The sequence below is a fragment of the Toxorhynchites rutilus genome, chromosome 3 (genome assembly GCF_029784135.1).
Source record: "Toxorhynchites rutilus septentrionalis strain SRP chromosome 3, ASM2978413v1, whole genome shotgun sequence".
Lineage (NCBI taxonomy): Eukaryota > Metazoa > Arthropoda > Insecta > Diptera > Culicidae > Toxorhynchites > Toxorhynchites rutilus.
This window is the reverse complement of record NC_073746.1, coordinates 60,418,008-60,438,748: the sequence shown is the minus strand read 5'-3', so window position 1 is coordinate 60,438,748 and position 20,741 is coordinate 60,418,008. Positions and strand designations below refer to the sequence as shown.

General features: G+C 37.7%; 1 protein-coding gene across 1 annotated transcript in view; it reads right to left on the bottom strand.

Annotated features, from left to right (window-relative positions):
- LOC129777714 (abhydrolase domain-containing protein 2) overlaps nt 1-13,333 on the bottom strand; it is a 57,029-nt gene extending 43,696 nt beyond the window's left edge. Inside the window, exon 1 of the mRNA XM_055784152.1 lies at nt 12,725-13,333. Coding sequence (XP_055640127.1) covers nt 12,725-12,879 — 155 coding nt within the window. The 5' untranslated portion in view covers nt 12,880-13,333. The remainder of the gene's footprint in view (nt 1-12,724) is intronic.
- Nucleotides 13,334-20,741: the final 7,408 nt, after the last annotated feature.

The following is a 20,741-nucleotide window of genomic DNA, read 5'->3' as shown; positions in this document are numbered from 1 at the left end:
TTGACTTGACAACACAAAAACTTTCAAATGGTCACACTTTCGCCAATCTCGGCCTCTGGAATGCATCATAGAAAACAGCACCGGTAAACTGTGCACCGAACGGTATCCAACCGTGCGGTGAGATAATTTCCTTCCGCGGTTCGGCGGTTATCGGTCGAGAGTGCAAAGTACGATGAATTTTCATTATATCCGTGTGTCGATTGTTGCCGCTGTTTTGTTGTTATGAAGAACAGCGAGAGAAACTGATAACACACCACATTGTCATTAAATTACTTAGTTTGTATCCAGAAGGCCAACAATGAGTCGTTGTCGATGGCATTACTTTCACAAGTTCGATTGATTTGGTTTTGTAAGTTCCGTTTAAGGGATTGAGTTCAACCGAAGCATAGAGGAAGTAATTGAAAAGTTTGTCTGTGCGCTGTGGTTATAGAAATCCATTTTTTCTCTATCTGCGTTCTTAAATTCAATGGATTCAACGAAATACTTGATGGCGCCAGTGGTTGTGTGGTTAGCGTAACAGTCTCACAATCCGATCGACCTGGGTTCAATCCCAGCTGGCGTCGTTGGGATTTTCTGAGGCGAAAAATCTCTGGTTACGTCTTCCTTCGGAGGGGAAGTAAAAGAAGTTGGCCCGGCTCATGAGTTGTTGAGTCTGATAGGTAGGAACAGGTGGAGTCGCCTCCCTGATATGTCGGTGATTGGCACTGAAGTGGCGGAAATAGGCCGACGAAAAATAAGCGAAGATAAAAAAAAAAAAAAACGAAATACTAAAACGTATCCATAGTTTGGTATTCGAAGGGATTCCTTCAACATGGCGTTAAAGGGGAAAAGTTTTACTGTTCCATGTTCAGTTCGTTCTCTGCATAAGAGATATTTTTGCGAATGTCCTTCGATGTCAATTGTTTTCACAGCCTCCCAGGCTTGTTCTCAGTTACCGGTTTGAACTCTGCAGATTTGTCGTGGAATATACTTAAATTTGGCATAAAAAATAGAAAGGTTTGGACCTAGAGGTACGGGCGGAAACTTGACGTTGGATATTTAGGACAATTGTAATATCTTATGACCACGAATGCTGCCTTCGGAAATTTGTGTGGGTTCCTATTTTATATTTTTTGCCGTAGAACTACGTCTTTCATTAAGGGTGCCAAATCTGAAAACAGGTCACGTTTTTATGGGATAAAGTTAACGTTAATAACTATTTTTACCGAGAAACGGATTTTGTTGATTTACATACCAAACGAATCGGAAATTCCCTAAGATTTGTTCTGTCCGTGTTTGTGTTGTTCCGAACAGAGCTGTCAATAACGAGCAACGAAGGGGAAATCGTAAGAGTAAAGTCTCCGTGAACAAAGGAAAAGAAAAAAACGAAGGGGAATATTTGCCTAGAGTATAAACAGTGGATCTCGATGAGGCAAACTTTCATGATTCCACTCCGACCGTCGACAGAGACGGACGTGTTTGGAGCTCCATTCATTACCTGATTTTTAAAAAGCTATTTATTTCTCTTTTCATATTGTCTACCTGCGATTCATCAACCACCTGTCTGCCCTTGAGGACTGCACTAATGGGGAAAACCCGGTCAACCGACCCAGGCATACCACATGGCACCAACAAACGACATCGATCGGACACCGGCAAGGAGCCAATATTAGAAAAAACCGCTATGCGTTATTGGATGGTCATACCGAAGAGGAATCAACTTTCGAGAAAGTAAATGTTGAGAAAAAGGTGAAAGTACCACCTTATTTCACAACATCGAAGGACATAGGTCTGAACTGCTGGCGCTGAAATTGCAGCCAGTTTTTAAAATATGCAGCATCGGGATTAGACTACTTAGTCTAATGAATAAAAAAATAAATAAAAAAAAAATTAGTTCACTAGTCCCACTTTGGAGCAATATAAAATAATAGGATCATACCTGGAATCAAAAAAGCATGAGTTTTACACTCACGATACCCCGTCTGAAAAACCATTTAAAGTGGTGTTGCGGGGTCTTCCTGCTATTGAGTTGGAGGATATTAAAAAGGATCTGGAACAATCATACAGTATTCATCCGTTGGCTGTATATCGGATGACTCGGCATAAAACACCAGACAATGGGTATTCCAATGTCTTGTATCTGATTCACTTCAAGAAATGATCAACCAACATAACTCGCCTGAGAGTAATCAGTGAGATCTTCAACATCTCGGTAAAATTGGACCGATACAAACCTTAACATCGGGATGTAACGCAATGTTCGAATTGCCTTGGTTTTGGACACGGAACAAGAAACTGTCACATGAAAACTCGTTGTGGCAAGTGTGCTGCTGACCATCTAACAAGCACTTGCAGCATGCCTGAAAAAGAACCTCGCAAGTGCGTTAACTGTGGCGAAAGTCACCAAGCCACCAGCCTGTAGCTGTACAAAACATGTGGATTTCAAACGTATCCGGAAGCAAGCTTCTGATAAAACACAGAATAGGAAGAAGGTTCCAGAGCTTACTGACAAAGAGTTCCCTCATATGGTTTCTCGTACGATTCCTGTTCTTCCCCCTCTTCCACTCCCTACAAGTCGCCCCCAAACGGCCTCTTCCAGCGAAAAGCCAAAAAAAAAGAACAACCGAGCTATAGTAAGGTTGCAGCTATTAGTTTACCACCTACGCCAACATCTTCACCTCATTCTTCTTCTAGTGAGGATCTTTATAGCATGCAAGAACTTGCAACCCTGTTTCTTGAACTAGATCGACAGACTAGAAGTTGTCGCAACCAACAGGAACAAGTGCAAGTCATGCTACATTTCTATTACAATCATGGATCGGTCATCTCTCAGGCTAATTAATTGGAATGCCTTCTCTCTCAAGAGTAAGGTCATCGAATTCACTGATTTCTTAGTGACAAACAGCATCGACGTAGCTATCATTACCGAGACGCATCTTAAACCGAATATTAACCTTCGGGTTCCGAATTATCGTCTATTGAGAATGGATCGTACTAGTTCTGGTGGAGGTATGTTGCCTTAGCCATCAGAAATAACATCAGATATCGACCTTTGCCGTGCCTGAAACTCAACATCATCAGCTCAACATCAACATCATCATCTCAACAGTTTGTTTTCTTCCAAAAAAATAAAAAAGAAATGGAAGTAAAAGTGATGAACCAGCCAAATGAGTTGAAAGTCACTATAATACAGATAAAAAAAAAGTTTATTTAGTCACCAAGAAAGTAAAATTTTGTATGTGATGTGGCTTCGCTTGCCAGTAGCAAAACTTTCTCCACTAAGGATGACAGCTTCGCTTATCTCGAGCATGTTTTGTTCGGCGAGCACAATAATGAATCATCAAACAATTATCGTCATATAATTCTACAATAAAAAAAACATTTCAGGGCGACCAAACCGGTAGAATGGTTATTTTAAAATTTTCGTAGCATTATAAAATAATATCCGCAGATATAAACAAGCGACTTGAATTAAACCACAGCGTAGTTCTACGTTAACAATGCGGTCGTGTCTTGAACACAATCTCCTGTAATTTTTTCGTATTTTATTACTATTTATTGGGAAGGAAAGGCGGATCGTACAAGTGGATTTGGGGAAGTGTAGCTGGCTAAATAAAACCATTAGTGCTTCTAGATAAGATATCACTCTTCCAAACGTCTCAATTGGCAGCCTATTCTGTTCTACCTGCGCAAAATTTTTGACATTACCAACGTGCTCATTTTCATATCCTACAAGAGAGAGGCGTAATAATGACAAAATCGTCATAATGTTTAATGCACTCGATTATATTCTGATTCGATTATATACAATTTTAGACTCGATTATATACAGTTTGAAAAAATGTTTTTTTTTATTTCAAATATGACTTATCTCAAGAAAAAAATGTGATATTTAAACGTTAAGGTAAAATTTAATTGGTACAATTGAGCGAAAAACGTGATTTTGATAGAATTCTCATCAGGAATTGTTTATAACGATATAGCAGCGGAATTCCAAAAGATAGAAGTTGAGTGTCAAGGAACAAATTGTTGGGCGGTTCGAGAGCTTCAATTTGATTAATAGAAACAATCAAGTTTATTATATTTTTTTGGTTAAAATTAACAATACCACTTCAAAACCACTATCGTTTAAAATTTTTTACTTCCAAAATGTTATTTAAATCCACTAATTTAGATGTTTTACAAGTATATACTATAGTAAATTTTCTCATGTTTCAAACGGAACAAAATCATCCTACGTAGCGTACTTTTTGAAGTAGAGCCAGTTTAAGACGAACAGATCCCGGAACAATAAAAAAGTTCAATAATTCTATCATTGTTGAAATTCGATCATATGCGTAGAACGAATTAACTCTTTCCGCATACTTTGCCACATACACGGCCCCCGACCGAAAAGATTCACGTTTATGCTTTCCTTTCTGCTATCAGAAAACGCTTTCCATATGTTGATGATACAGCCCCACATTTTGTAACCTTGCCGTTATCACTGACGCGAATCTAGATAAGGGAACTGACACAGACACCAGTCAAATGAGATTAGGTCAATGCAGGTCGATTGAGTAGAAAAGATTGTTTTGTACTTGAACATAAAAGAAACATTATTATACAGAATTTGAATTGATTTTTAAAGCGCGTGAAACGATTTGTGCTCCCGTGGCCGAGTGGTTAGCGTCATAACTAACATGCCGGGTGTTCGGGTTCGATTCCCGTTCTGGTCGGGGGAATTTTTCGTCAAATAAATTTCCTCCGACTTGCACTGTGATCACGCGTATTCTAGAGCTTGCCACTCAGAATGCATTCAAGGCGTGTTATTTGGCATAGAAATCTCAACTAAGTACTAATAAAAATGACGCAAGTAATACTACGTTGAGACGGCGAAGTTCCTTTAGGAACGTTAGTGCCATTGAAGAAGAAGAAGAAGAAACGATTTGAAGTGAGCTACATTTTTGTTAAAATACCCTAGGTATGAACTTATATTTTTTATTGTATGTAATCTCCTGAAGATTAAACTATGCATTCTTAGCAATCTCAGAAGCTAACTCACGAATAAAATCGTGTATGTGATAGTCTTATTAAATCTAACTTATAAGTAAGTTTCTATATTTGATGAATGTCTAAATTCGATTGAACTAAAATCATCATTAGGGCCTTAGAAAGGAGCCTAGAATATTTCTTCAGGGAAGAAGAAAAACCGAAAGGCGTACCGAATTTGTGAGTTAATATAATAACCTCCCTAAACACTGTATTAATAAACATTAAAATTCAAGCTTCAAGCATCACGCTGAAAAGAATCGGTGTTTTGATTTATTCACGAACACCATACATACTTTTAAGATCCAACATTTTATAATGTGGTGTAATATCTTCCGCATATGTGTAACAGGACCAGTAGCTATGTGGATAGCGTAGTCATGTAAAATAGTCTTGCATTTCAACCGGTTTTTGTTTGATCCTCTGCTTGACATCGTTTGGATTTAAAAAAAAAATATTTTTATTATATTTCAAAGTAGACTTATCTCAAGAAAAAATTTAATATTTCCAAGCTGACGTTCAATCCGAGAGAAAGACAGGTCTCTTGAAAAAGATGCTTTTATTTGTTAATTTCACCCCTCAGCACACGAAAAAGCATTTTTCTGCCAATGCTAGTTTGGGCGTACAACCGCATGAATACGCAATCTACAAATCGTTCATTCAGAGAGTACGCGTAGCATCTAGAACTTCTGGTACAATATGCGTTGACGTATTTTCTTTTTACCAACGAGGAGTTTTAATTCCTTCTCTATAGTACAAGATGTATCGATAAGGTGCACCAATTGAATGAACTCCACGATATCCAAAACAATTACTAAACCAATAAGCGCTTATGATGTGTTATAATAAACGTTCGTTGACGTTGGTTGGTACCATTATCATTCCGTGACCGTGCAACTGAAACTACGCAACCATTGTACTCCGCTGATGTGTATGGATCTGAATAATAATGATCGTAGAGGAAGCGATTCAATTACATGTGATTCTATACTTTCAGTGTTGATTTGAATTTGGAATAGATAACGTAATGTGATTCGTCTTATATAATCGGTTGTTGCTGTCGCAAGTTGGATTAATTCCACCAGATACTGTTTTTTCCTGAATATATCAGAGAGATAACTAATGTCATCATTAACTAACAAAAAATATATACAGCTGAAAAGGCTTAATTCACGCATGACACATGAACTTGATAATGTGTGCCTTCTATACTATCGACGTATTAGGGGTAGTGGGGGTAATGTAGTCACGTGGGGTAAAATGGTCACTGACCTGTTTGGTAGTATAACTATTGACAATTGACACCATATTGATAGTCATCTTATGTTTGAAGAATTTCATGACTTATGAGTCACTTTGTACTACAGTGGAGCTGTAGCATGTCAAGGTATAAATAAAAACAAAAAACGCTCTCTCGGTAGCCATTCGGCCATAGTTTTGTGCGTTTCGAATTTAAGGAATTTCTATTGAAATTTAGTTTATTTGACCTGATATTTGCGACAAATCAACAGCTTCGAGGACTGTTCACATATTATAGGGGAGGTGAACAGACATTTTGTTCAATTTCAGCGATTATTTCGCTTATTTCGCATTTCGTTGTTTGGGGGGCAAAGTGGTCAGTGGTTGATTACTACTGACAATGTTCTGTTTTCAAAAGTTGATATACCTTATCGCCTTCTGCTCCTAAAGGGGTCCCTTTTGTGGTTCTGACCTAGGAAAAATATTCTACCCCACAACCAAAACCAATAATGATTTAAACAAATTTGGCCAAAAAAAAAGCAAAAATCTATCTCTTCTAGCGTGATATATGAGAGTGAACGGGAATTTTAGTGGTATGTGGATACAGGAAATGGGCATATTTCTTAGGGTGACCACATTCCCTCCAGTTCCCCTATATGTACTTCCGCTCCATAGTAATTTGAACTGTCGTAATTGACCTTGAGATATTCGTTTCGTTCTCAAGTGAATCCCAAAATTATGTATTCGTAACGTTATCAATATTATCAAGTTGAATTTTTCAAACGAGGAAAGTTATCTCTTTCAGGGATTAGCTCAATTTAAATATTTTCCTAGATTATCATTGTGTTGATTTCTCATCATCTCTGGGTCTAAATTCAGAGAATTCCCATGATTTTGTCGATGGCTTCCCAAAATTTCGCCCACAATAACAAACAATATTAGCTATTCACCTGTCACTTGCGCGGTATGTAGCCATTTGCATAATCAACACGAGCCAACGCATGTAGAACCGACGACGAGAAGAAAACGATGATGACTCAGAGCAAACAAAATAATCATTCGAGTCGTTCCAAGTGCATGAATGATTTCATTCCTGCGGGCTCAACCGAATACAGCTCCTCGTTGTATTATCGCGTCGCCGGTTTTTTTTTGCCAAACGAATCGAGCGCGATGTTAAACAAGGCCTCGCAGCTGTTGAAAAGTAAACCGAGTGACGATTAGATTTGCCTTATTATGATATAACTGTGAGCATGTAGCACGACACCCATAATAAAGAACAGACAAATAAAAATAGGTCAATTTCCCCATCAAACCAATTAAAAATAGTATATATTTTGACAAGTTATGACTGTTTGAACATCAGAAAATTTTGCTAGTCTCAATTATTTCACTTATCTCATTGACGTGTTGCTAGAACAGATGCTGGAGAAATGCGAGAAAGCACGGAGTTATCAAAATGGCAATAGATATAAGTGACTAATCCAGAGAGACTACTACATTATGGTACTCTTAGTTCCTTCCTATAATGATCTGTATCATCGTCTTAACCATAAAATCATCGTAAATGAGCTGCTCCAAAGAAACATAGTTTCCAGGTAACGTAGATTGTGTTAGGGGCCGTCCACATACCACGTGGACAGAAAAAGTAGGATTTTCTGAAAAACAAGAACGCTGTAGGGTTGTATCCGAACCATGACCACACAGTTGACGTAGGATTACGTTACGATATTTGTAGGATTGTGTCACATTTACCCGAAACCCACTTACCCGAAAGACATTCACCCGAATGTAACAAATACCCGAAAGCGACAGCTACCCGAGTGTAACATATCCCCGAATTGACACTTACCCGAATGCGACATTTACCTGTTTACCCGAATGTAACATTTACCCGAATGCGACAGTTACCCAAAAGAAGGATATATTCAAATAATACACAAATTTTACTATATTTGTATTTGTATTTGTATTTGTATATTTAGTTCTGATCAGTGTTATATAAAGATCATATTTGTCTCATACTTTCATTTCCATTCAAAAAGTATTTTTCGTGGGAAGTACAATTCGAAAAATACTGGCATTGAATAAAATCCTTTTCAAAATAATGAAATGTGAAAGAATGCAGTTTTATAACGTATTATTAAGTCCATCCATTCTTATGGATGACGCAGCCCGTTTACGAGCGTCGGACGCCATACGTTTATCTGGTGCATCACGTTCGCAACCAGGCAATCAAAATGCATGACATGCATAATTAACCGGGCAAACGTAATGCACCAGGTAAACGTATGCAATCCGACGCTCGCTAACGCTCGGTCGGACCTGACTGAAGGATCGTCTCCTATGTTTCAAACAAACCGGGCAATTGGTGGAACACAGGTTTACTTGCGTGAGGCCACCGCTTCCGATGGCGGGTCTAATTTCTAAAAATGACACAGCGAAGTCTTCAACATCTTTTCGAATTTCCTCATTACAATTTCTCAGTTTACATCGTAACTTCCTTACAGCACACTCGACAAAACTCATAAACTGATTTGTCGGAATTTTTCCTTCTTCATTCGGGTAAACATCCCATTCGGGTAAATGTAGCATTCGGGTAAACGTTGCATTCGGGTATTTGTTACATTCGGGTATGCGTTACATTCGGGTAAATGTGCTTCGGGTAAACGTGTTTCGGGTAAATGGGACACAACCATTTGTAGTATGTTGATTTTCAATATCTTCGAACAAGATGAGATTTATCGTGAAGTAATTACGGGTCGAGATTGTGTTACTTGTTATGCTTCAGGGATATGGCTTGCGTTACATTAGGGAGGAATGAGATACAAGATCCATATTTTTTGGCATTATGCAATTTATGAATGTTTTGATAATTGTATGAATCTGTTTATTCATCCGTCATGTGCCGAGTATTATTCTTGATAGATTCCTCGATTTGTCTGTCATCAATGGCGACACGAACTTTCCGGGCCAACCAATTTCACAATTTACCACATTTCAATAAAGAGCAATAAAGAGCATCGCTGCTAGAAACCATTCTTCAGAGATACGACCCGACACCTCAAATAGAATTTTTTGTTCGTCTTCCATTTTTGTAAAACCTTGAAAGTTTTCAAGAGATAAAAACGAAGTGGTTTTATCATCATGAACGGAAACTGAATCAAAACCCATTTAAGAAACAGCATTTGAGCATTTAAAAAAACAATGTCGACCATTTTCAATACTAAAATACTAACAGCCTGTGGTGTTATCTTCATTCTGGCGGAATAAATTATCATCTACTAACAATGGAAATAAATCGATCACTCACAGTTTATGTGCATTACTTTCAGAATATATATTGAAATGAAAATGATCAAGGAAAGAGATAATAGAGAAGTATGGATCAGGATTGGGCGATCTTTTATCGATATTTTCCTCTACGATTTTCAATTTTTTGGATCTATTCTTTGTGCCCCAAAAAATCACGGAAATCGATCTTTTTTTATCCATCTTCTCGATCTTTCTGATCGTAAAAAATTTTATGTAAATTTGTTTTCAAGTGAACATTGTTTTTAATCTCACCAACAAATTTCATAACCATTGGATCCCTTTCAAGTCAAGGCTTCCATTTATCTAATTGGTGGTCGTAAACTTAGAAGAAGCAGTTTTGTAAGTTTGGTCCTTACAAAATAGGTCATGAGCTATATTTACACCATCACATTCACTAGGCTGACAGCGAAAATTGTTATTAAATTGGATGGTGACATCAGGTCCAGCCCAAACGTTTTTCATAGAACTGGGACTACTACCAAGGTTTCGACTAAATGTCAGACGTATGGAACGGTTGGATTTTATGTGATTAATGTCAGCGGAGTTCTGGACAAATATCAGTTGTCAAATTACTGATAATAATATTCAATTAATTTATTTAATTAAATGATTCCATAGCGGTACAAGATGAATGCCCTGGAAAATGAAAATTTTCTGGGTTTTTTCTTTCTGTTTTATGCTGAGAATCAAAATAAAATGCCTTTGATGTTTGAATAAGATGTGAAATTTTTATTCCATGTTTAAAGATAAGACGACAATTAAATAGAATACGTAAATAAATAGTACAAATACATTCGATTTTTCAAAGACCGATTCAGCAAAGATCGATTTTTTGGTACCGATTTAATCAGTGAATCGATCCCTACGCTGTTTAGAAAATCGATTCGTCAAGATCGATCTTTTTCTAAAAATCTCCCAATCCTAGTATGGATACCCGGCCGGCACTCTCAGAGTCTCATTACACAGTGCCAGCAACGGTTGAATCAATTAGAAAGGAGGGCGAATCGGTATGAAAATTGCATGCTACTAAGTTTGCATGCATGCTAAAAAGTTTCTTTTTGTTTTGACACGGGCCGATTGCTGCATTCATGAATACAGATTGAAAAATGGAGAATAATTTTATTTGTTCATGGAAATTATCCATACCCCATCATCGTGGACAACCGTGAACATTTTCGTAACCCCTACACCCCCTAAAGTAGTCCACGTGGTATGTGGACAGCCCCTTATAAGATCCAGGAACGGTGCTAGGTTTGCATGCATGTAATTCCAAATCCTGAAATCCCACTGACTGCTTGCTGCCCTGCAGATAGGAACTTTTCTTATACAGGAGTGGACTGTTCAAGCTCTATGAACGGTCGAAGCATCGCAAAACGAAGGGAATCATCCTTTGCACGCATCATCGTTAATGCGATTCATATTGAAATTGTACTTACTCTCCGTGTTGACTCGTACATCATGGCCATGAGGAACTTTATTGCAAGACGCGGGACACTCTTGCATTTATTTATCGATCGACTAACTAATGTCAACGTTGATCGCGAATTGCAAGTGAACTAACCAATTACAAGTCCTTCAATTTAAGTGATGACGCAGGGTGTCGACTCAAGAGTCCCCTGATTTTTCAGTACTTTTTTTAGAAAAAAAAGCAGTTGTAGGCTAGTAATCATATTTTCTGCTGGTTCTGTGGTTGTATTTCTCAATACATTGAACTAAATACAACAATAAAATGTATAAACAGATTGCTTGCGTTAAACGACGTCTGAGACGCGCCGTAAAAGATAAGTAAATTGGTTTAACCCCATCCGTCTCTATTTCTTTTTTTCTCTCTCTATCTCTCTATCTCTGTCTCCCTCTCTCTCTCTCTCTCTCTCTCTCTCTCTCTCTCTCTCTCCCTCCCCTCTCTCTCTCTCTCTCCCTCCCTCCCTCCCCTCTCTCTCTCCCTCCCCTCTCTCTCTCCCTCCCTCCCCTCTCTCTCTCCCTCCCCTCTCTCTCTCTCTCCATCCCCTCTCTCTCTCTCCCTCCCCTCTCTCTCTCTCCCTCCCCTCTCTCTCTCTCCCTCCCCTCTCTCTCTCTCTCTCCCTCTCTCTCTTTGTTTATCTCTCGCTCTCTCTGTCGTTCTCTCTCTTTCTCTCTTATTGATTATCAATCAATCAGAGAAAGAGGGTTTGAAAGATTATTATGAAAGAAATTATGATGGAAATTCGGATCTTTTGATTTTGGTCATATGCATAAAGGCCTTTAATTGACGAATTGGTAATATTGCTGACAGTATGTAAGCTTCATTAACACGTTGAGTCCCGTGTCGGTCCCTAGGGACTGACATGAGCTTAGGGATTTGGAAAAATGTTAATCACTGTGACTGACAGTCACTAAATAAGGAAATAAAAACGAACATGGTTTGTATTTACTTGTTAAACGATATGTGATTACTTTTTAGCGGAATTTCTGACTACTTTTTTTTATATACAATGAATAAATTTGGAAGCGGGAACCGACACTGATATTGTGCGAAAACTCTTGATGCGGACGGAACGAAAAGCACATCAAGAAAAATCTATGGCTCAACGTGTTAATGTTCACATCAATACACAGTCAATTCACACCAGGACGTTATACATGAAAGCAGAATCAAAAAGGTCGAACAGCATCGCATTCAATATTTTTCCATGGATCCTTTGACGTAAGGTTACATCTTATATTGTCCTTAAATATTTCAAATCGATATACAACAAATACCTTAAACCTTTGTTCAACAGGACGCGAAACTGGACATTTATCTATTAACGAAATTTGAGTGTTTAGAAAAATGTTACAATGGCTCGGAATAGGTAGCATAATAAGTATTCACAATAACTGTTTTATTTAAACCTATTGATTGTTTGAGAAAAGCTGAAATCCATCAAACTTACACAAACGCAAATCTATTCGAAACATTTTGTTTGTAAACCTTCCATCCGCTTTGCTTTTTTTTTCTTCATTTTTGTTTTGCTGTCATAATCTTTCTTTGGAATTTATTGTGCTATCCTCTCACTTCCTAAATCGGTATATTTGAATGTATGTCAATGTGACCCAACGAATTAAATAAACGACTGTCTTCGAACATTTGGAGCGAACTTTTTGGATGATAGATTTTTGAAGTCAAACATATTTTTTTACTTACGGTTCCCTGAGCATCGGAGCAATCTTGTTGAAGCACTCCATGAACTGGCCATCTCGGCAGAGCAGTTGGGGGATTTGCGGTTGACTGTTAACATTTAATAATCGAAACAGGATACAGAGGATGACGGCGATCACCGCTAAGAAAGCTGGTGACATGTTTCAGCTGGTGGTTGTTCCCTAATTCGCCCGATAAACAATTTAGCTTTCTCTTTGAACTAATTTAGTTGTTTTTCTCTACCACGCACTTTGCTCACAATTCCACGTATTCCATTACATATACTCGGTCTTCTTACTGCAAACATTCGTTGATTCAGGAACTAAACTTTTCACCTGAGAAAACACCTCCAAGTTTTCTTAGCGACAAACCAATCATGGAAGGGGAACAATTTTCCACATACGAGATCGCAGTTTTTTCTACTTGGAAGCGAACCGCCTACTAGACGTTCCGGAAGCGTAAGTTACGGGAGCACTGATGAAAAAAGCACCACCTCGCCCAAACAATTCACTGCACAACGTATTAGTTCATTCAATTAGAATCACTCGAAAACCCGTGTACTACTCTCGAAACACACCATTAGACTGACAACGATTAGACAAGCCTCGACTTACTACCAATACTATTCGAACAAAAATCTGCTGTTTTCCTCACCTATCAAACCAACACACCAACGACAGTTTGTTTATTTTCATTTCTAGCATTTTCGAAAACACGCAATCGTGAATTCGTGTGACAGTTCGAAATGCTTCAGGGTGGCTTCATAAATGAGGCGCCACTGAGAGTTAAGATACATGAACATTATAGGTAAGCATATTTTTTTGATAATGATTATTCATTGTTTCTATAGGAATTCATTTCCAGAAAACTAGTAATCGAATAACTTTGCATACAGTGACTCAAACCCGTAATCGTACTCCACCATACAGATCTATTTTCCCTTCTTTTGAAAACCGAAAAAAAACTTTCGGAACATTTTATTTATTTTCTATTTAGATAAAGTCATAGTTTCACATGAGAGTTGATAGGTTTGCTATCTGTTTTCAGAATAATGGTTTTCTTCTTTCTTCTTGTATGGCGTTAACGTTCCCTGTGGAACTTTTGCCGTCTCAACATATGCATTAACTAGCGTCATTCATTAATACTTAGTTGAGATTTCTTAAGCCAAATAACACGCCTTGAATGTATTCCGAGGGGCAAGCTCTAGAATACGCGTGACCACAGTGCAAGTCTGAGGAAATTTCTTTGACGAAAAATCCTCCGGCCAGAACGGGAATCGAACCCGCACACCGGCATGATAATGTGAGACGCTAACCACTCGGCCACGGGTGCAATGGTTTTAATTTCTCTAAAAATGGCGAATGTATGTGCTAATGTATGAAAACTAACTCAAACTCATAATCGTACGCTGGTTGAAATCTCTTCTTGATTTCGAAGGCGTTGGCCAATTTCCGAATTTCATCATTAGTATGGTGTACCTTGTTCATTGCAACTATCTTTAGCTGTCTTTAGCCTTATATACGAGTTTTTTGGTGTATTATGAAGAAGTATTTATTAATTTTTTCATAATGTGATTTTTAAAATCTTTATTTGTAGAAATTTCATGGTTTCTAAATTTCCTACACAGATAACTTCTTCAGTTTTTTACTGGGATTGATGTCGGAAGATTGTGGAGGAATATCAATAACTTTTGAGCAATTGTAATTTAACCATATACGAACTTTATATGTCTCGAGCTCTGGCTCATTGTCTTGGCAAAACTTGAATCCTCGATTCAATCACATTTTGTTGGCACCTTTCTTCATATTTCCCTTCAGGATGAACATTCAAGTGAACATTCTGATCCTTTACACCATCGATAAAAATCAAATTGAACAAACAAAAGGTAATGAAATGTGCTTAGGAAGGGTAACTTGAATGCCCTTGAACAGAGGGACAAATCGTTTCTCAGCAAAAAAAAAATCAGTAATTTGATTATTCCAACAGCATGAACACATCAATGTCTTACTGGTAAGATGTTATTCCCGTAGATGGGTCCGGCATTTTTAGAGAAATACAAACCATTATTCTGAAAACAGATAGCAAACCTTTTAACTCTTATATGACACTATGACTTTGTCTAAATAGAATGTTCCGAATGCTTGTTTTCGACTTTCAAAAGAATGGAAAAGAGATTTGCATGGTGGAGTACGGTTACGAATTTGAGTCACTGTATATACGTTCTACACAAATTCAAACCAGAACATCTGATTATCAGACTCTAACCTGAATGCTGAATTGATTTAACTAATATAAGTGATCGTTTTTTGTACTTTCTATTCGTGATATTTGTTTAATCTGAGTTACTCATTTTGTACCAAGTGTTAAAAAAATCGAACAGCAACTTTGGTAATTTTTCATGTTGTTGGAAAGCAAATATATGGTAATGTTTTCGCACCAAAAGATAGCTACCATTGACCATCGATTTCATTCAATTTTATATAACTTTAGTGGGCAATAAATTTGATTCAAAACCAGTGGTCTGGAAGGTGTTATCAATCTCAATGAAAAAACCCAATAAATTACAAAAATATGCTAACTTTTCTTCAGTATTACTTTGATTAAAGAACACAAGCCGGAGCCGGAGAAATTGAGTGTTCGAAAAAACGAACGGTGGCCATAACGAACTTTTTTTTTCTGTTGAATCAATACAAACACACCTAACCTCTGCAGCACATCCTGGTTCATTCACTTTGGAAGACGGATGGACATGGAACGGTGATAACTTAAAGATTTATAACTCTAGATTGATCACTTGAAATGTAGTATTATATTATAATGTAAACCAAATTAAGAAATAAAAAGAATTTAAGTGAAAAAAAAAGTCGAATGGTGATTCCAACGAGATTGCTGGTGTGAATATTCTTTAGCGTCAATAAACAAAATTACACCAATGGCTTTCGTCAAAAAAACTATGTTTACGGTTTAATCGTTAATGGGTTAAATAATCAATGAAACTAGCTCACGATCGAATGTAACATTGAATGATATTGATCTTATTAGCAATTGTGTTTGAAGTTTGGAGGACATTCAGCTTCTGTTAATTAATATTGACACAGCAGAATCCTCTCCTTTATGAGGTTTCTAGAAAATTTCAATATTCCTAAGGGGTGTTATATCAGAAAACATGTTACGTTCTTGTGAACTAGTTTTATCATAAATATTTTTTGACGTGGGACTACGTCTAACCGGAATATATAGGGGGTAAAATGAAAACCTAAACACAGAACGTGCAGGAAAAAATGCAAGATTTCGAATGCTTATAACTCAAACATTTCTTATTGGATCAGAAAGATGTTTGCATCAATTGATAGGGAATATTTCTACGCATCTATCGCAATTAATAAAATGTTATTTTTCATTAGATAAACAATTGAATAACTGTAAAATGTTAAGCGTTATCTAAACGCCCTGACTGCCTCGTTTTGATTGGCCCGATTTACGGTTTCCCCAACACAGCCATCAAAACCAAGCAGCCTTGGGGAAATCGGCATGGCAAATAAATGCAAGCCGGGGGTATTTTTGTTCCGACTGAAATGTGTCTCCCTAACACCGACCTCAAACCCATGGAGCATGTGGAAATTGCCATTGCAAATTCATGCAGATCGGGGGTATTTTTGTTCTGATTGAAATGTGTTTCCCTAACACAGATTTCAAATCCATGGAGCGTGAGAAAATTGGCAAGGCAAGGTGGGGAAATCGGCTTAGCAAATAAATGCAAAATGCGAGCACTTTCATACTCGCTTGCCTTCGTGCGGTCTAGAATATGTTTCCCTAACACGGTCCTCTAAACTTAGGAACGTGGGAAAATCGTGCAGACACTAGAGGCAAATGAACATTCAAGTTTAAAGTATCTGTAGTATAAAAACAGGAAGTGGGTTATATCTATGGTATAACCGCAAGGGTGACGTAGGACTATCGTTGATTTAGAGATCATTTGTTTGAAGTTGAATCTGAATTCATTCTGAATGAATGAATATTTGGAGAACTTCGAAAACGAGAGCGTTACGTTGGAGGCACAAGGTTTTATGCATCCAATATTGGATACGGAAATATCCTACTGATGGGGAAGAATAATCTTCAGAAGCTATCCTGTTAATTGCGATTGATTGAAAAATCACAAAACCAAATGTATTTGGTCACAGTGTTACATGGATAGAAAACATTAAAATAAACTCTTTCACATGAATGTATTTTTAAATTCCCAGAGGAACTGGCAGATTATTTTCAGTAACGATTAGATATTTCCACATTTTCCTCGATACTGGAAGCCCACCAGTGGTTTATGCTAACTCGATAACCACCTGTGAATAGCACTTGATTGAAACATATTTGGTCACAGTGTAACATGGATAGAAAACATTCAAATAAACTCTTTCACATGAATGTATTTTTAAATTCCCAGAGGAACTGGCAGATTATTTTCAGTAACGTTTAGATATTTCCACATTTTCCTCGATACTGGAAGCCCACCAGTGGTTAATGCTAACTCGATAACCATCTGTTAATAGCACTTGATTGAAAAATATTTGGTTACAGTGTTACATGGATAGAAAACATTCAAATAAACTCTTTCACATGAATTTTTTTTAAATTCCTAGAGGAACCGGCAAATTATTTTCCGGATCTTTCTCGATGCTGAACGGCATCCAAACGGAAAGAATTCCGTGCGTGTATGTATGTCTGCAGCGGCTGCTTCGATGGTCATCTTCTCTTCTCCTGAAGGATCGATTTCTCTGTGCTCCCTCACAGTTTCAAACAAACTGCTTGCGTTTCAGGGCAGATCTCGATCCTTCGCCGTCCAGCATCCTCAACAACGATGTTGCCTTGTCGATGTCCTCACGAAAAATGAATGCGTCTCACCACCAGAATATCGCTTAAGTATGCTTTTTGTGCGTGATTGAATCGAGAGAAGGCGTGGTTTACGATGGCAATTTGGAAGGCAAACTAGAGGGGAATGAACTCTCTGAGCTCCGAACTTTCGGCGACTGAGCAATAGTCGATTGCGGGCGCATACAATATTGGATACGGAAATATCCTACTGATGGGGAAGAATAATCTTCAGAAGCTATCCTGTTAATGAAAAATCACAAAACCAAATGTATTTGGTCACAGTGTTACATGGATAGAAAACATTAAAATAAACTCTTTCACATGAATGTAATTTTAAATTCCCAGAGGAACTGGCAGATTATTTTCAGTAACGATTGGATATTTCCACATTTTCCTCGATACTGGAAGCCCACCAGTGGTTTATGCTAACTCGATAACCATCTGTTAATAGCACTTGATTGAAACATATTTGGTCACAGTGTAACATGGATAGAAAACATTCAAATAAACTCTTTCACATGAATGTATTTTTAAATTCCCAGAGGAACTGGCAGATTATTTTCCGGATCTTTCTCGATGCTGAATGGCATCCAAACGGAAAGAATTCCGCGCGTGTATGTGTGTGTGTGTGTGTGTAGCGGCTGCTTCGAGATCTTCCCGGGGAACCGTTTGTGGCATCACTCTCCTCCTGAAGGATTCCCTTCTGGCCTAAGGTGCACAAACAGGCTCTTGGTGACACCGTTCATCCGCGCTTTCATGATAAATGAAGAGCTTCACCACAACAGCGACAACATGGTCCAATCGCTGTTCAATTAGAACTGAGTGGATTTCCGAGCGGCGCTCGCTTATATACCTATTGGTGATTTCAATAGCCTGTTTTGAAAGCAAGTTTAAGACTATTGAAACAAGTTTTTGGATCAGAAAGTAACAAGTATAGAACGCGTAGACATTTTATCTTTCGAATGAAGTGTTTATCATACCATTTCGTTCAGTTGTTTAGGATCTATTAATGCTCAAAGTCTCGGTCTCCGGCGTAACGCTTTCGTTTTCGAAACTTTGATTTTACACCCCGGTATAGAAATGAAAGACGTAGTCCTACGTCAAAAGTAGAAGTTGAAGTTGTTGATTCATGTAAACCGGGAACTTCTGCACCCGCATGTTTTGTTTTTCCCTCCAAAAAGCGTTCTCCAAACACGGATTACAAAAGCGGCTACGAACACAACGCTTTGGTTCGGTTATTCAAGATAGCATTGAAGGATATGCCTTCATATCCTCTACTCACTGAATTTTCTACGCATACCATTTGATGATTAGGCAAAATGTTAACGTACATTTCAAAATCGAAACTGAGTGCCTGAAGTTCATCAAATCCAGCAAATTCGCGGTTTGAGAAATGCGTACACTTGAGAGATGCAAACTTCAGAGGGAAATGTAAAATAAAATAATCGTTTGATAATTCTTCCGTTCATATATTTTGTCCTAGAAATCATACCAAACGTAAAAGGACTGTCATGAAATTTACTTGTAACGGAGAATATAATCATAGTCCCACGTCAACCTTGTGGTTATATCATAGGTATAACTCACCCATTTTTTTTTACTGTACTCATTTTTATAGTTTGTGTATCAATCGAATCGTGTTGTTTCTCAGATTTGTATAATATGTTGTACATTACGACTGCCTATCTGTGAAGTTTCAATTTACGAAAATTTGAAGCATTCCCGTTTTTCTACACATTCCAGCAACATTAATTCTGCTGATGCTGATTTATTACTGTGCTACAGCCCAGTCCAGTCCAGCAATCCGGTTAAAGCAAGTTCAGTTATCTAGCGATTACTAATATAAACGAAACTACACCCACAAAAACGCTTACTAAAAGAAACTACCGAATCTTTGGAAATGCAAACATTGGTAGAATGTACATATTTTCTGTACATATTACTAAAGGTAGCCGTACACTGTTTGTCCAGAGGTCAAATATTTGACACTTTTTAACAGATAGAGTTTGGTTTGACACTATTTTGTTTGCCACTCTGTAATCATCGACAGTGGCAAACAATGTCAAACATCGAAAATGGTAATGAAATATTTGAGGTAACCTAACCATTTACCGATAGGTTTGACGAACAGACCGAAAACTCAACAAATAACCACACGACTTTTATTAGCTTGTTTATAATTACGGATATTATTTCAGAATTTCAGAAATGGTTTTTTGTTGTAAAATCAGTTGGAGGTGATTGATTGATGATTCATTCATATCTACGCAGAACAATTCACAAGCTGATCGTATATCGCAATTTGTTCCATGTCAACGCATTGAAAATTTACCTCGAACGCTATTCCGGTGGCCTTTTTCGCAGTTGACATACACTCGGCTAAGAGGCGATTATATACATATTGCACCAGCATCATTATTTTACATCTCATAAATACATCATATAGATATCTTTGGCATCGCATGTATTGGTGGTTTGAAGCGACTATAAATATAAACACTGCTCATCATTTCGCGCTATTTACAAAAGAAACGCTTCTGTTAATATTACTGGCCTCGGAAAAAGTTGCATTACTTTATCATACTCGAGATAAGCGTAGCTGTCATCCTTAGCGGAGAATGTTTTGCTATTGGCAAGTGAAACCAAATCACATACAAAATTCCAAATCGACATTTATTTTGTTGGTGACTAAATAAACGTAATAAACTCTTTCTGTTTGTCTCAATAACCTCGAAAAGAGTTGCGTTACTTCATTATGATCTAGATTAACGCAAATGCCTTCCTTGTTGAAGGCGCTTTTACGACTGGCGCGCGAACCCAAATAACTCATAGTATTCCAGCACGACATTCACAATGGTCTAGCTTGATATTCCCCAAATAACTATTCGTTGCACAACCTTAACGCCTGCTTCATCTGCTTCAATGTATTGATGCAATGTCAAAGGTACCAACGAAGCCCTTATGATGACAGAAAACAAGCGATGTTAACTGCTTCGAATGAAGAAAAAGACTGAATATATGCCTCAGTAGAGAGCTATTGGGGCTCATTATAGAAATCGAATCAAGGATTCGATACAATCACTATCACTATCACACCGAGTAAAATTTGGAATTATAGAAATCAAGGAAAACAGCTCGATTCGTTACTCTG